The following is a 16,074-nucleotide window of genomic DNA, read 5'->3' as shown; positions in this document are numbered from 1 at the left end:
CTTCATCCCCCCCTATCCCTTTTCTTCAGGTTGTCTGATGTGTCATATGTTTATTCATCAAAAACCCCATCACACAGTGCTCTATGCTTTACTTCTAGTCATCAAACATGTTTTAAGAAACTGAAGAGGTGAGGAATAGTATTATATTCACTCAGATAGTTACTACTGTTCTTTTTTCATTTCTGATGTTCCAGGTTCCTTTTTATTATCATTTCCCTTCTGTTTGAAGAAGTTTGTGTGGCCTTTTTTTTTTTTTTTTTTTTTTTTAACAAATTCTCTTAGTTTTTCTTCATCTGAGAGTGTCTTTATTTTACACTAATTTCTTAAGGATATTTTCTCTGAACATAGATTTCTGAGGTGATAGTTCTTTTCTTTCAGCATTATCCCTGGCTGCTTTCAGGAGTTTTTTTCTTTGTCTTTGGTTTTCAGTAGTATGATTATGGATTTCTGGATTACAGGCATGGATTTCTTTGTATTTATCTCATTTTAAGTTTGCAAAGCTTCCTGAACCTGTAGTTTTATGTATTTCACCAGATTTGAGAAGCTTTCAGCCATTGTTTCTTCTTTTCTTCTTCACCACACTCTGTCTCTCTGTTTCTGGGACTCCAGCATTACACCTTTTGGTAATATCCTAGTGTATAGGCCCTGAGGCTCTGTTCTTTTCTTTCCCTCCAGTGTTTGCTTTTGCTGTTGTTCAGACTGGATCATTTCTGTTGATCTACTTCACATTAACTTATTCTGTCCTCTCTCATGTCCATCCTGCTATTGAGCCCACCCAGTGAGTTTTTAAATTTTGGTTATTGTATTTTTCTGTTCCGAAATCCACAATTCGTTATTTTTATCTATTCTTTTGCTGAGACTTTTCCATTCATTTCCAGTGTGTTTTCCCATACTTTGTAGGAGCATATTTATAATAGTCTTTTTCAGGTAATTCCAACATCTAAGGACATCTTGGCATTGGCATCTGTTGATTGTTTTTTCTCCTGGGAATTGAGGTTTTCCTTATTCTTTGTTTGCTGAGAAATTTTAGATTGTACCCTTATTATTTTATCCGATTCTGTGCCTTGTTTAGATTCTATGGAGAATGTTGATATTTTCTTCTTAGAAGGCGTTGACCCAGTTTGGTTCAGGTCACAAGTTCCAACCAGCCTTCTGGGGATTGGGGTCCCCTTTCAAAGCCTTTGTTGTGCTGTGTGAACCTGTCCTGTGCACGTGCCACCCCCTGGCCAGACTGGACCATGGCAGTGGTCTCCCTGAAATTCAGTTCTCAACTCTTTGGTGTGCTGTTTAGGGTCAGATCTACCCTGAGCAGCTGGGGGTAAGCCGGGAGCTCATAAACAACTTGATGGGATCCCTTTTCTGAGCTCCCCCCTCCCTGGGCTGTCCAGTTTCTTGGCCTTCTCTTCTTGGTCCTCTGGCCAGAAGGCTGGGCTTTGGGTTACAACAGTACGCTGTGCAGCTGCGCAGCGGGAGGACAGAGAGGGAGAAGGCGTGTGGGTTCTCCAGGCAGAGAGGAAGCTCACCGCCCTCAGAATTACAGGTGCCTGCCACCCCTGCTGCTGTCACCCAGGATTGCTTAGGCTGGGAGCAAGAGAACAGGGGGAAAAAAGCAAACCCCTGGAATTTCCTCTCCTCTTTCTAAGCATCAGAAGAACCCCCTTCCTGCATCTGGAGCCAGAACCCACGTGGCGGGGGTGGGGTGGAGGGGTGGGGTTGGTTCACCGATGGCTTGGTGTCCTTTGACTCCAGCGCTCTTCCCCAACCTGCCTGCTGCGTCTCCTCCTCCGAGGTCTCCTGTGGCCGCTTTGTGTGTCTGCCCAGGATTTAGAGCCTGTTCCACGGGAGAGATGGGGCGCGGACTCCCGGCCCACCTTCCCCAGGGGTGGGAGGGACAGGTCACAAATGGTCAGCGAGGGCCCCTGCCCCAGGGCTCCTGAGAGCAGGCACTCGCTGATGGGAACTTCTGCTGGGCTTTTCAGGAGACCCCAACCAAAGAGCTGGGCCACTGCGGAGGAGAGGCGTGCGGGCCGGAGCTGAGCAGCCCCACACCGTCGCCAGGCTCCCCCTACCCGAGCAGGTGCATGAATTCCGAAAGTTCCACTGATGAAGAAGGTATCTCATTGGCAGGTTTAAAAAGCAACTAAACATGAGTGTGATGTGAGCTGTTTCTGAGGATAACGTCACATGTCGCTTTCAAAGACCCCCTCTGACCCTGGGGGGGGGGGTGGGCAGCTCTGCCGTCTGTGCCCAGGGTGGTCTGTGCCCCTCTGAGCCCACCTGGACGCCTGCACTGCCCTCTCTGTTCCTTAAAACGAAGTCATGAAAGGAGAGTTACTTTTATTTCTTACTTCCAGGTGGAGGCTTTGAATGGGATGATGACTTCTCCCCGGACCCTTTTATGTCAAAGACAACGAGTCACCTCCTGAGCTCCAAACCTTCCCTTCAGACATCCAAGTACTTCTCCCCGCCGCCGCCGCCCCGGAGCACGGAGCCCAGCTGGCCTCACGTGGCGCCCTACTCCAGGTTCTCCATCACGCCCGCCAGCATCGCCAGCTTCTCTCTCACGCACCTCACAGACTCGGACATGGAGCAGGGAGGTGAGGAGGGCGCGGAGCCAGGGGAGGGCCGGCTGCCCGGGAACGGGGTGCTCTCCCGGTGTCGGCAGAGAAGGTTGTACAAGTCTTTACAAAGAGCTCACAGCCTTGACAGCGTGCTCCGGGGCCTCGTCGCCCACCTCCGGGCTCCGTCTCTGCCCTGCTGGGCCGGGTGGCCCTGCGGCTGCTCCACCACCTTTCTTCTCCGTTCTCCCTTTTTTCTGCTAGCCCCCAACCCCCATCTCCCCTCCTTTCCCCCAGAGGAGCAGCTCTTCAGAAAGCTCATGCTCTAAAGAACACTTGGCCCTGACTTCGGGCTTGAACCCAAATGCGCTCTGGCCCTACCCCGGGAATGTTGATTTTGCCATTAAGTCCTAGTCTTCGTGTGCCACCAGAAGGCCCGGGGGAGGTCATGGGCCGGGCACATTTGAAGTAGTGGTATCTGAACATATGGACCCTTTTTTCCCCACAACTAGATTGAAGATAAATGTTAATAGGTACACTTTTTTGATGTGAAGTTTGCAGATCAAATAATAACTGCGAAATATAAAGGCTTTTATTTGTGTTTGTCCTGGGTTTAATTGTGCCGATTAGATAACGCCCATGACCTAATGATCTGTCGGGGGCAGATGTGTGGGGCTCAGAGCCAACTCTCTCCCGCGCCCGAAGCATTGGCATTGAGCAGCGTGTGAGCCGCGCAGATGTGTCTGCGAGAGAGCCTGGCAGGTGCTGCTGTCGCAGGAAGCGGCGAGCGGCCGGGCAGGTGGCTGAGAGCCACACTTCTGGCTCCAGTTCCTCTTTCTGCAGCGAAGCTCAGACGCCGTCCACACTGCTTTTATCTGTGATGATCGTTTTAAAACACAGCCTTGCTTGCTCTCTCCTAACAGGAAGCAGCGAAGACGGGGAAAAAGATTAGGTGATGCTGAGGCACCTCGGGCCCAGGCGGCTCCCCGGCGGCGGCGTTGTTCCCGGCTGCCCAGCGGCGCCCACTCGACAGCTGCTGACACGGGACGGGGAGGAGGACTCAGGAGGCCGAGGGAGCGGCGCGGCGGGACGCCCGGCCCAGGCGTGGTCTCCCAGCTGTTCCAGCTCGTCCAGCTCGTCCAGAGCTATTTGCTGCCCTCGCCGCCCCGCTCGCTGGAAGGGCCCGCGCTCCTGCCGTCCGCGGGGAGCCGGAGCCTGGCCGGCATGGGGGCGCTGTCGTCTCCGGGCGGTTTCTGGTTCCCGCGTGGGGTGTTCTCCGCGTCCGCCCCTGTGCGTCCCATCCACGCACAGGTCCCCGAGGACCACGATGGGATTGGCCCCAGCGAGCCATATTTATTGTTTTTAAGGAAATCACTACTTGCTTTCTGTGATTGCACTGCGGGTAAATGTCCTCAGAGTCCCTGATATTGTACAGAATCTTAAATTATTCAAGGAAAGTAAGGCAGGTCAAGCTGGTGCTATCCACTAGTTTGATTTTTTTTTCTTCTGTTTTATAGTTTGTTTGCTCTGCATGGTACTTGTAAAACTTAAGTATTTTGAGTGTTATGCTGTCTTTAGAAATTGTTGGAATTGTACATATGGTACTCTTTCGTAAATGATAAATGATTCTGAATGTTAGTGTTTTATGTTCTTGTAGGAAATATTTTTGATGAGTCCAGGAAGACTGCTCTGTTTGGCTGATGGAATGAAACACGTTTCTGTCTCTTCCCTCTAAGGTGGCTTTTTCCCTGTTGCAGTTGAGGCTCCTCTGAGGGGCTGACGGGTCTTGCAGCCCCTCTGTGTGATTCTCCCACCCGCCCCTCCCCCAACTTTTAAAAAACCCTTTTGGTACAAATCGACAGGTGGTTCCCTGAGCTCGGCTTGGTTGGAACATCCAGGTCCCCCCGTTGTCCCCAGGGGCCACGAGGCCTCCTCCCAGCTGGGCCCCAAGTCACTTCCCCTCAGAGCTGGCTCTTCCGCTTGGTTTCTAGAAGCGCAGACGGCGGTGGCTTCAGGGCCCTTGTGTGGTCACTCCTTCCTTCAGGAGCATAGAAGCTGCTCCACAGAGGGCCCTGGGGGCCAAGGACGGTTTGAGTTCCTTCTGTCTGTGCCCTTGAGGTGCTGAGCTTCTCATAGCCCCCAGAGCCAGTCCGGATCGTGTCCCGTCCATGTGCGGCTGGCCGCTGTAACCGAGGCAATACACTACATCCCGCAGCCTTGAGGACGACGGAGGAGCCTCCACAGCCAGCACGTCCTCTTGGTCGGGCCCTCGGGCAGCCCGAGTGGCCGTCGCCCCCAGACGCCTCATCTGCACTGACCCTCCCCTTCTGCGTTAAGCCCCCAGTTCTCCCCTTGCTCTGAAAGGACCAAGCGTGTCCAGAGCAGCCTCACGACGTTGGCAGGTGTCGGGTGTTGGTAATAAAAAGCTGACGTCACTCTGCGGCCCTCGAGCTCTGCTCTGCCAGCAGCGTGGCAGCCAGTGTGTAGGGTGGGGCCTTGGGGCTGGGTCCCCGCACACCGGCCCCTCACCCCAGGGGTTTCCGGTGCTGACATGCTTTCCCGACTCGAGCGAGAGTCTGGGATGACCCGCCAGGCCCGCCTGGGGCTGCAGGACATCGGTCACGGGGACTTGGGGACCCGATGCAGGTGTGTGCGCCGGCTAGAGCTGACGTAGTAAATTGTGACCTATGTTATCAATTCTGGCTCGCCCCCTTTTATACTAGCAATGACTTTCCAGAGCGGCAGGGGCGCCCTTCCCCTCCCCCGGTGTGAGCACAGAGCACTGCCAGAGCCGGACCCTGGGACGTGCATGTTGAAAACACAGTTAACAGGGCATTAGGAGGTGATTTTGCCAAAACTGTCGTAACTCTCAATTTCTTGCTGTGGAGACTTCCAGAGTTTTCTGAAGTTTTACATCTACCGGTCTTGGTTAAAAGAAAAATGAGAGGCAGTTACACTAGTTTTTTTAAATTTACAGGTTTATGGAGTTCAGATCTAATGACTAAAATCAAGTAGATCCATAGACTAGAGAGTCTTCTTATACAGTCAGCCTGTGGTAAATTTATTGATGCTTTGGGGCTGTACATTTTTCACTATGATTAAGGAGATTTTTAACAACATAATTCCCATTTTAATTTATTTTAAGGTCTACATCACTCTGATAATGAATTGCCAAAAACATTTTATACAGGGAGCTAGGGGTGGGGCTGGGTTGGAGTAGTGGGTCTTAGTGTGATGTTGCATGGTCGGGAAGATTTTATATTTATAATAAACATGGGAATTAACATGTTCTTTTGAAATCTCAAGCAATACACAAGAAATTATGTAGATTAAAATTTTCTGCCCATTTTTGAAATGTCAGCATGTGCTTTGTTGTTTGTTTCAGTTTTCCTTTCACTCGGTTACCAGTAGTGGGTTTTTAAACCGCTTTTGTTCTAATAAGTTACACAATGAAATAATATCAGTGGAATTCTCTAGATAATGTGGGTGAGGTTTGTCATACCTGGTTCACAACGATATTTCCTGGCCTCCTTTGGGATCTGTCTTACTTTGGTGGAGTTTACGTATCTCAAGTCCTACAATAAAAATAATCTAACCTTCATCTCCTTCCTAGCTAGATGTTAATTTGTGTTATCAAAGGACTTGGTCATAAGCCAGTAAGAGCAATGTAGAAAAAGTGCTCCCCCAAAATCCTTCTGAAACTTGGACTGTGCGTCTGGGTAAGAAGCCATTCATCTTAAGGGTGAAGAAGCTCCAGGAAGCTGAATGGAGAACAGAGTATCTGTTCTATTTTTGAGTGTACAGGCGATTGTTTCTATGAAAATGGGTTTATCTAAGAAAGGTCTTTGTATGTCTTGCTGCCTGAAACCGCTTTCAAAGCCTCTTTTATTAACACTTTCCACAGGGTGTTTGTGGGGTTAATGACTTTCTGTACGTTTGTCCTGAGGGCCCAGGTGCAAGGGAGGCAGCTCCTGGTTTTACTGTACTCAGCCCGTCATCTGAAAATTCCAGAAGCGAACCAAGTGTGAGGCTGGAGATGCCGGGCTTCAGTTACGAGGGGCTTCAAGATATTAGCCTTAGGAGAAGTAGCCTTAAAATAAGAATGGGTGTACACAGTTACTTCAGACGTAAATCTCAAAAACAACGTTCCTAAGTAGTAGCGGGGTTGGCTCAAGCTTTGGCTATCAAAAAGGAAAACTCTCTTTAGTATGTAAATTAATTCTTAAAAGATGCATGGACAGTATTGAATCACCAACGACCTGTTATTTGAATGGCTGGAACATGGTTAAGTTCAAGTTGGCACAGGCGTAGATAGACGGTAACAGCAGCCCGCTGTGAGTACCCACACTGCTTCATTCCAGCCGCAAATGAGGACGCATGGGGCCATCCCACCTCCCAGGTTTCCCTGTTGTGCTTTAACACAGTTGTAAGAGGTTCACGGCACTATAATAGTTAATGAACTTTCAGTTTAAATCGTGTACATTTTTAAATTGTAAGATTTTTACTGTATATTGATGCATAGTGTGATTCAATAAACTGCTTGTAATTTAAAAACTATTTAATATTCAAAATAAATATAGTTATATATTTATAGATTCTGTTACCGCATTGATTCTGTGTGTTTTCCACGGTGTAAGGCCTGGGGTGGGCGGTCTGGCACTGCCCCACTGTGGGTGCTTGGAGCCTGCAGCCCTGGGTCACTCACTGCCCTGGTCTCTAGAGATGGGATGCCCTTTTCTGTGACAGACCGAAACCCCACGCACCCGAGAACACGAAGATTTGCATAATCACCGGAAAACTAGCACGGACTGTTTGCGCTGCCATGAAGTGTACCTGTAATTCAAACCTTTGGACTTATTGATGAATTTCAGAAGCATTTTCGTGTTTGTTTTTTTTTAGTATTTATTTACTTATTTGGCTGCACCGAGTCTTAGTTGTGGCACGCGGGATCTTCGTTGCCGTGTACAGGATCTTCACTGGGGCGTGCGGGCTTCGTAGTTGCGGCACGCATGTGGGATCTAGTTCCCTGACCAGGGACTGAACTCCGGCCCCCTGCATTGGGAGCGGGAGCGCGGAGTCATAGCCACTGCACCACCAGGGAAGTCCCAGAAGCATTTTAATTTCTGAGATCCAGCCTCGAAGGAGCGCTAAGCCCAGAGGCTAATCAGCTCAAAACCAGCCTTTCTGTTCCCCGAGTGTCCCCTCCTTGCTGTCCTGGTCCCAGCTGTCACAGGCAGGGAAATGGGCCTCCTTGTACCAAAATAGGGGCCTGGCCCCAGCTCAGGTTACACCAACTGCAGAGTGACCCTCAGCGAGTAGATGGAGGAGACCTGTGAACTCCCATTCCCAGAGCCCAAGACAGGCAGCGAGTGGCAGTGTCCGGGGGAAGCGCGGGGGGCAGCGCAGACCCTGGGCCTGCGGGGCCGGAGCCGGTGGGAGCCCAGGCCCGTGTGCCACCGCGGGTCCTGCTGCACTCCAGTGCCTCCCATCAGCCCCCAAGACCCCTGTGCAGTTGCTGCTTTTAACGCCTTAGAGTGCTCCGGTCAAAGGTGAGGAAACAGGCAGGGGACGATGAAGTAAAGCAGGTGGGTGGCAGCCGGTTTTGAGCTCGAGCTGCCTCTCGCCCCTGGGGACCTCCTAAAACCGATGACCAGTTATTTCTCGGTGAGCTGCCCACAGGCGGCCGGGCAGGTGCTCCCCGGGCAGGGCTCCGCCCGCTCGCACCTGGCGCGGCGCCGCGGGCGTGGCGGCATCGGGTCCTCAAGCCCCCGGTGCTGCAGGGCCCTCCCGAAACGCGGGGTGAGGGCGCGGGGTGCCTGGGCTACTGCTCTTCGGGGCAGTGGCCGCCGCCCGTTTGAGAAACCCGTATTACTGCAAAACGGCTTTTCCACGAATCCGACTTTGGCTCCGTGTGCTGAGCCTTAACCCCAAGGCCAGGTGCGGCGGCCAGGTGCTTCCCCTCCGCGCCGGCCGGCTGGCGGCGAGGCCCGCGGAACTGGCTCCGGGGGGCCTGCGCCGGGCGGGGAGGCGGCCCGGGAACCCTTCGCGGGCGGGGAGGGGCCCCAGGTCCCCAGCCCGCAGGTGCGCCCCGCCCCCGCCGCGGGGCGGGGACACGCGGACTCCGGCCCCGCCCCGCGCCCGCCCCACGGGCTCATTTACATGCGGCCGCCGCCCCGCCCGCGGCGCCTAAAGCGACGTGTCCTTGTCCCCCGTGGGCAGCCCCAGCGCGTGCGGCCACGGATCCCCAGGTAACGGGGGTGGGGTGCGGGTGGGGCGGCGGGGAGAGGACCCTGGGGCAGGGCTGGGTGGCGTCTGGAGGGAAACCTGGGTGGGGGGTCCGGGTCTCGAGCTCTGGCCGCGGCCATCCACGTGTTGGGCCTGGGGACTGCGGCGGGCTCTGGCCACCGTCCACCTCTGACCTCCGACGGCCGCCTCACGTCCACAGCCATTCTGGCACCAGTGTTGTCCCTGCATGTGTGACGTCCAGTGGGGCAGGACGGTGAGTGTGGTGGCCGGAGTTGGTGCCTGTCCGTCCAGGCGACCAGGAGGTAGTGCAGCCTCGGGCAGAGGGCCTGCCCTGGGCTAGGATGGGGCCGCGCCTCCGGGCGGTCTCAGCCAAGTGTCAACGGCCACCTAAGCTCAGGAGGCACTCAGGAGGCGGTGAGGGGCATGGGGCCGGAGAAAGGTCCAGGGGTCAATACGTGTCACCCAGGGGGAGAGGGGGCCACCAGACCAGGGAAAGGTCTGAGGGGTCAGTGTAAGGTCAAATAGGGGCATGGGGGGTGGGGGTGGGGTCAGCTCAGGGCCCTGAGAGTGACTGGGAAGGACCCTGGCGTCACTGTGCACCAGCTGGGCAGCCACCACTGGGGACAGCTGCCCTGAGCGTCCACTGGCCTGCCGAGTGACCGCGGGGTGGCCTGTGTTCTGGATTTCAGCTCCAAAGGCGCCCCCCTCAGAGCCACCACCCCCAGGACCACCAGTCTGGAACCATGAAGACCAAGAGCCGGCCTCCCCGGCGCCGGGCGCCCCCGCAAGACCCAGAAGCCACCCCAGGGGAGCGGACGCCCGACAGGCCACCGCCGGGCTCGGGGCCAGACGCGGCCAAGGCTCTGCGGAGCCGGAGGGCGCGCGCGCAGGGGGCGCGGGCGGAGGGCGGGCGCCGGCGGCCGGGGCCGGGGAGCCGGCGGGAGAGCAGCGTCCAGCGGCGGCTGGAGAGCAACGAGCGGGAGCGGCAGCGCATGCACAAGCTCAACAACGCCTTCCAGGCGCTGCGCGAGGTCATCCCGCACGTGCGCGCCGACAAGAAGCTCTCCAAGATCGAGACGCTCACGCTGGCCAAGAACTACATCAAGTCGCTGACCGCCACCATCCTGACCATGTCCAGCGGCCGCCTCCCGGGCCTGGACGGGCCCGTCCCCAAGCTCTGCCAGCACTACCAGCAGCCGCAGCCGGCGGCCCGGGGCGCGCTCGGGGCCTCCGAGGCCCCGCCCGAGGGCCACCTGCAGAAGTTCTCCACGCAGATCCACAGCTTCCGCGAGGGCTCCTAGCGCGCCGCCCCGCCCGGGTCAGCGGCCCGGCCTGCTCCTCCCAGCCCTGGGCACGTCCCAGGGCCCAGGGACAAGACCGGGGAGTGGCCTGGTGGAGGCCACGGCTCGGGGCAGCATGAGGCCCATGCCTCCACAGGGTCCCAGGACCTGCTTCGTCATCGTCTAGGCCGGAGCTGGCCGGCCCTTGTCACTAACTCCTCTTCACTCCCGCTGCCTCCCGAGGTGAGGGGAGATTCCACGCAAAGGTTTGCTTGGGTAAGTTCCCCAGTTACTGCTCAGGCCCGGTCCCAGGCCCAGGCCCAGGGAGGGGCCTCCCCCAACCTGCCCCGTAGCCTCCTCGTTCGGGGTAAACTGAGGCACGGAGCAAACAAAGCCCGCGGCGTCGAGGGGAGTGGGGCTGAGCAGAGGTGCTTGGAGTGTCCAGTTCAGCATCTGTCGGGGAGAAGCCCCAGTCAGGTCCCCTCCCATTAATTCTGAAGGAACCTTGTCGCGGAGAGGGGCTGGGGTCTTTGCTCCCTCCTGCGGGTGGGGCTCCTGACCGTGGAGGGTCTGCGGCCCGGCACCGAGGGTACCGGAGACGGGGCTGGGGGGTCGGGCAGAGAGGCTGCTAGGCCGTGGTTCCCCGGAGCGGTCAGGGGTCTCCTGCAGGGAGAGGGTCTGTCCCCAGGCCTCCCTCGGGGTCCCACCCAGGTTTGCTGCTCATTGTCGTGTTTGCGGTCATGTAAGTGGCAGAGGGTGGTCTGACAGACCTCAAGATGTTCTCGGGTCCTGGTTGCACTTGGGGGCCCTGCGGGGAGGAGCCTGGGGTGGCACGGGCTCCCCTCCCCCAGCGGGTGCTGCTCCTTAAAGACGGGACTGAAGCTTGGCAGGTCCCCACCGCCTCGGGCCACGCTTCCTTCTGCGGCGTTCCCGCCCTGCTGGCTCTGACAGGCTTGGTGACTTTGCTCTCAACCCTGCTGGCAACTCCTCTCCCTTGTCCGGCTGCCCACGGCCAACATGGGGAGGGGACAGGGCCCTCTGCATCTCGGGCAGGAAGCCCAGCCACAGGGCTGTGGAGAGGCTGGAGCTGGCCTGGCACGTGGGGCCGGGTTCCCCGTGCCCAGACCTGCCGCAGAGCCGTCGGGGGCCAGGCGCCTCTGCATGCTCTGCGTGGGGCTGAGCCAGGCTGGGAGCGGGGCTGCCGCAGCTGAGGACCCAGCCTCCGTGTACAGCCTCACCCTCCCGCCCCGGCAGTCCCGGCCCCGGCCACGGCCACGTAACGCCCCGCCCAGCTTGGCGTCAGCCCTGGCCTCGTCAAGGACAGCAGGTGGCACCCCTGGAAAGAGCCATGAGGTGCTTCAGTCCCAACTTTCCAGGTCAGACACCAGCCGACACCCCAGGCCCCCCCAACACCCCCGGCGCTAGGCCCCAGTGCCTGGTGGCCCCCGGAGGCCTGGTCTGGCCCTGGCCCCATCGCCCCAGCCGACCTTCAGCATGGGTGGGGGGACCCCAGGTGTCCTGGCCTGCCCCCCAGGGGTGGCCACGCGGGAAGGTCAGTGGTCAGGGGCCCACCAATGGGAACCGAGATTGAGGGCAACTCTGAGCTCGGGACAGATGGGGCCCACACGGCCCGTGTTAGGAGAGGGAGGCCTGCAAGCCTGGTGCCCCTTGTTCTGGCCGAGCTGAGGCCAGAGCAGGGCTCAGCGCGTCCCTGAACTTGCCGAATGAGCCGGCAAACTGAGCCGAAAGCCTGGGGTGGGGTGTGCCCAGCAGAAGCTCCGTCCAGGAGCCCGTGCCTGGTGACCAGGGGCCTGTGGATCACCACCTTGCAGGACAACAGCCTTTGTGACTCTGTCCCTCTGTCCCAAACTGGCATCTGCACCCCCTCTGCTTCCCAGAGGGTTGCCTGGGCCTAGATGTGCAGTCTTTTCCACCCGAGGCTGGAGGGCACTTGCCTGCCCTGTGGCCACATCACAAAGGAGCCTTAAAGGTCCCAGTCCAGTTTTGGGGTATCGAATATGGGGAAGGGGGTGGTGAGGGGACAGGTCTGGTGAGCCTGCTGCCAGGTCCGCTCCGTCGACCCTCGTCTTGGACTCCAAGCCCAGGCTGGACGCTTCTGTCCCGCGAGAAGGCCCTGCCCTACCCTTCCAGGCTGTGCATTTCCTGAAGTCAGAGACTCACGCACTCTGAGGCCGGGCCACCCGGGCAGCACCGGGGGCCACGGACCCACCTGCAGACTAGACCTGCATGAGCTCGGGGGTGACAGAAACCAGAACTGCGACTTTTCTATAGAGAAAACCTACCTGGAACTGAATGGCCAGTGCCCCCCCGCTATAATTATGGTGAAAATGTTTCTTAAATGATCCCAATTTGCTTTTATTTTTCCTAACAACCTCTTCAAAGTACTAATGAAACCAAAATAAAAGGTTTCACGGCAGTTGCTACTTTTGCCCCAAGCTCGAATGGCTGGGGAACTGTGCATTTTAACCATAGTGCAGCAATAAAACATATCGTGTCCTTGACAGTCTGGCCTAAGTTTTTATTGAATAAAGCATCCGAGGAATCGAGATGGTTCGGTGAGGCTGAGCAGGTCAGCAGTTGGTGCTCCGCAAGGAGGGGACACAGTCGCCCTGGAGAGAGGGCAGGGTGAAACCAGCGAGTCACAGCAGGACGACAGGGCGCTGCCGCAGAAGAAACGGTGATGCCCGCTCGGAGAAACCTGACAACCACGAGTGTAAACAGACAGGAGGGCGCCGCCCACCCGGCCCTTCACTTGCTTTGCCTGGGCACTGCCCCCAGACTCACGCCTCCCGGTCCCACCTCCAGGAGACGAGGCAAAGGCAGAGGCCACCGGCTCCCTCCAATGCCCCTCAGGAGGGGACCCAAGGGAGACCTCCTTAGAGTCAGCTTCTGGGCGGCAAACACTGCACCACAAAACAGTGCACAGCCGAGCCCTCCTGACGGGAACGCCGGGGAAGCTGGCGGTCAGCTCGATCCATCTCAAAATGAGCAGAGACGGGACATGCGCTCTGATGACCCCCGGGCAACGCGTCTGGCTGTGGGAAGCCAACTTGAGGCTGCACCAAATGGGGCCTTTTTCTGATTTAAAAAAAAAAAAGCAGCTGAGAAGCTGCCTGCTGGGAGTGGGGCTGCCTGGGGGGTGCCTCCCTAGGGCTCTGCTCCGGGCTGAGGCCTCCAGGCCCCTCTCAGCAGGTCTCCACCCGCCCCACCCCCTGCGACATGATCCGATGTAAAAGGAGCCCCCAGCCCCCAACCCCATCAGAGGAAGGGCTGGCTGAGGACCGACGACGGTGACTCTGACTCTGCACTTGGACAGCTTCTCGCAGCCACGGGCGGCCCCTCCGTCCTCCGACCACCCCAGGAGGGCCCGGCCCACCCGCCCCTCCCCAGCACTTATTTCCAACCTTCCAACTCCTTCCTTAACTTTTGAAAGGAAACCCCGTTTGCGAATCTTGCTCTGAGAACTGATCAGGTCCAGGCAAAGCCACCCTGAGCCCCACAGCCATTTTTCTTTAGGGGGCAGGGCCGACGCCGTCTGGGGATGCCCAGGGCTCAGGGGTCCTTCGTGGGCTCTCTTCCCCAGGGGCAGTGCTCCTGGAAGGCCCCAGGCTCCCGTCCTGGAGAGGGAGGAGGCAGAGAGGGAAGGGACGGGCAGGAGAGGCCGGGGCGAAGGGGTCTGCACCCCACACCCCACGTTCTTCTCGCAGCCGGGGACACACAGCGTCCACAGGGCTTCACATTTCTGGGTTGTTTCAGTGCCTCCCAGGTGGCCATGACCTCAGGCCAGGTTCCCTCCCCAGTCTCGAATCTGGGCCTGGAGATACCACTTCTGGGATCCACGTTTCAGCATGTTCAGCACGAGAACAGCTCACGACAGGACGGCTTGCATCAACCTTGGTCTTTCAAACCCAGCATCACACCTGCTCCAGGTGAGGGGAAGCGGCCTCAGCAGCAGACGGGATTGGGGGTCTCCTGCGGGGCACCGGCCACCTTCGAGGGCCCACTGGGGAGGCCCTGCTCCCCTCTGCGCTTGCCGGCCGTCTCCTGGGATGAGCTCCTGGGGGCCCTGGTGGCACTGGCCCGGACGGACAGGTGATCCCAGCCCCCCTGAAAGGAGAGAGCGGAGTGACCTGGGGTCAAGGGGCAGAGACCATCCTTCTAGACGGTTGGACTCTTGGGGGGCTCTGCCTGGGGCCTCCCACCTGAGAGCCCTCAGGGCTCAGAGCCCCAGGCCAGCACAGCCGCCCCGTGCCCAGCCCTGCTCACCCCGATGCCATAGTCCCAGCCCTGCCCCTTGGGCTCCAGGGGCTGCACACCCGTGCGGCGACACACGGTTCCCCGGCTCAGGCTGTGGCTCCCCTGGACTTTGTTGGCGATGACCCAGACCTGGAATGCAGACCCACTGAAGGCCCGGCCCCACCGCTGCAGGGGGCCGTGGAGACGGTAGTGGGGAGACCAGAGCAGAAACCCGGATGCCCCCCAAGTCCCCGACCCCAGGGCAAGCCCAGACCTGGTCCAGGGGCCCCACGGACACGCGGCGCACATTGTTGGACACGTGTTCCCAGCTGGTGCCCTGCGGGTAGCTGGGTGTGACCCCCTGGCGGTACCACAGGTTCCCTAGGAGAGAAGCGCCAATACCGTGAGGCCCCGAGCGTCGGGATCCACTTCGGGGTCTGCAAGGCCGGGGGGTCTGACCACGAGACAGGCGGGGTCTCCCTCTGCATCCCCCCCGCTGCCCGGGGCTCCTGCTGACCCACAGCCGGAGAGACCCTGGCCGGAGCCAGCCCTGCCCTCCCACGTTTGCCTCCCCCCACTTCCTAATTGTCCCGCTGTGCTGGGCTGGCACCCTCCTCTGCTTTCTGTGCATGAGAAACCGAGGACAAGGGATTCTTCAAACAATAAAGAGACCTGGTCTGGAATAAAATCCCTGGGTTCCAGTCCCAATTCCGCCTTTCCTCGCCTTGCTCAGCTGTGACAACAACTACAGACCATTAAAGGGCACGGGCGGAGCTGGCTGGAGGTGGCACGGGGGGCGGGGCAGGGATGGCCTGGGCCGGGCAGGTGAGCTCCGCCAGCCCCAGCTGCCGCGGGGCTCCCGAGTCGCGGGCCTGGGTGGCACCGCCTAGAAGATGCTCCCAGGCCTTGGCACTGAGTCCTCCTCCCGAGGTGCAGGCAGGCCTGAGCACCGGTGGGGGGGCTGGTGGCCCCGACCCTGCATGACCTGGGGGAGGGGCCTGCTTGGAGGCTGACCTCAGGCTGGCGGCCTCTCATGGGGCTTAGGAAGGTCTCGTGTTGGGCCTGGGGCGGGCGAGGGGCTGGGCTCATCCGGTCGGGGCGCTCAGGGAACCCCAGACCTCCCCTGGTGACCTCTGGGGATCAGAAACCACTTGCCGTTCTCGTCCAAGGCGAACACCGCTGTGCGCCCCACGGACACCTGTTTCAGTCTCTGTTTGGGAGGAGATGGGATGAGGTACCAGCAGTCGCCTGCGATGGGAGATTGGATTTGGGATGCAGCACCGAAACTGTCACCCCGGTGCTCCTGGAGCACGTGGCCTCCTCTGCAGCTCACAGGGTCGAGCAGGTGCGGCCGGCCTCTGTCCCCAGACTGGCCGGACCACAAGTGTGAGAGGGCCCAGCGCGAGCTGACCCGTGTCCTGCTGTCCCTTCGATGCCCCGCCTGCCCAGGGCCCTCCCCAGGGCCCGCCCGAGGCTGTGGCAGCTTCCAGACGGTGGGGCCCGATGGGCCGCTGTCCCGAACAGGGCCAGGAAGGTGCCCGGCCCAGCACGCGGTGGAGACCCAGCCTCAGGGCCACTGTGCGAACCCACTGCCCCTCGTGGAGGCTGGCGATGCGCCAACCACCACCCACCCGTCGGTCCATCCATCCCCGTGCCGGACACTGCCCAGAAGTCCAGCCAAGAACAAGCCTGCACGGCCTGCGCTCCCGGAGGGCAGCCAGGGTGGACACTGT

At 58.6% G+C, this 16,074-nt stretch overlaps 3 protein-coding genes across 7 annotated transcripts in view; 2 read left to right on the top strand and 1 right to left on the bottom strand.

The window, feature by feature from the left end:
• The window catches only part of LMTK2 (lemur tyrosine kinase 2), an 86,309-nt gene extending 79,158 nt beyond the window's left edge, over window positions 1-7,151 (top strand). For all 4 annotated transcript variants that reach the window (XM_082359983.1, XM_082359985.1, XM_082359982.1 and 1 more), the window contains 3 exons: window positions 1,980-2,112; window positions 2,355-2,597; window positions 3,482-7,151. In XM_082359983.1, the coding sequence (XP_082216109.1) occupies window positions 1,980-2,112; window positions 2,355-2,597; window positions 3,482-3,510 (405 nt within the window). In that variant the 3' untranslated portion in view covers window positions 3,511-7,151. The remainder of the gene's footprint in view (window positions 1-1,979; window positions 2,113-2,354; window positions 2,598-3,481) is intronic.
• A 1,582-nt stretch (window positions 7,152-8,733) lies between these two features.
• On the top strand, window positions 8,734-12,608 carry BHLHA15 (basic helix-loop-helix family member a15). Its single transcript, XM_082359702.1, has 2 exons — window positions 8,734-8,806; window positions 9,494-12,608. The coding sequence occupies exon 2, from the start codon at window positions 9,548-9,550 to the stop codon at window positions 10,103-10,105; it is 558 nt and encodes a 185-aa protein (XP_082215828.1). The 5' UTR covers window positions 8,734-8,806; window positions 9,494-9,547; the 3' UTR covers window positions 10,106-12,608.
• TECPR1 (tectonin beta-propeller repeat containing 1) overlaps window positions 12,603-16,074 on the bottom strand; it is a 27,891-nt gene continuing 24,419 nt past the window's right edge. The window contains exons 23-26 of one of the 2 annotated variants that reach the window (XM_082359697.1): window positions 15,497-15,589; window positions 14,616-14,722; window positions 14,372-14,491; window positions 12,603-14,212 (exon numbers count right to left, since the gene is read on the bottom strand). In XM_082359697.1, the coding sequence (XP_082215823.1) occupies window positions 14,051-14,212; window positions 14,372-14,491; window positions 14,616-14,722; window positions 15,497-15,589 (482 nt within the window). In that variant the 3' untranslated portion in view covers window positions 12,603-14,050. The remainder of the gene's footprint in view (window positions 14,213-14,371; window positions 14,492-14,615; window positions 14,723-15,496; window positions 15,590-16,074) is intronic. The other variant, XM_082359698.1, reaches the window with a different exon arrangement.

This window comes from Balaenoptera borealis (genome assembly GCF_965194805.1).
Source record: "Balaenoptera borealis genome assembly, chromosome: 16".
Lineage (NCBI taxonomy): Eukaryota > Metazoa > Chordata > Mammalia > Artiodactyla > Balaenopteridae > Balaenoptera > Balaenoptera borealis.
The sequence above is the reverse complement of the archived record's forward strand: the minus strand, read 5'-3'. Positions and strand labels throughout refer to the sequence as shown.

Bases quoted from the DNA above. Each gene is read 5' to 3' on its own strand.
- BHLHA15 (XM_082359702.1), top strand. From the start codon at position 9,548: ATGAAGACCAAGAGCCGGCCTCCCCGGCGCCGGGCGCCCCCGCAAGAC.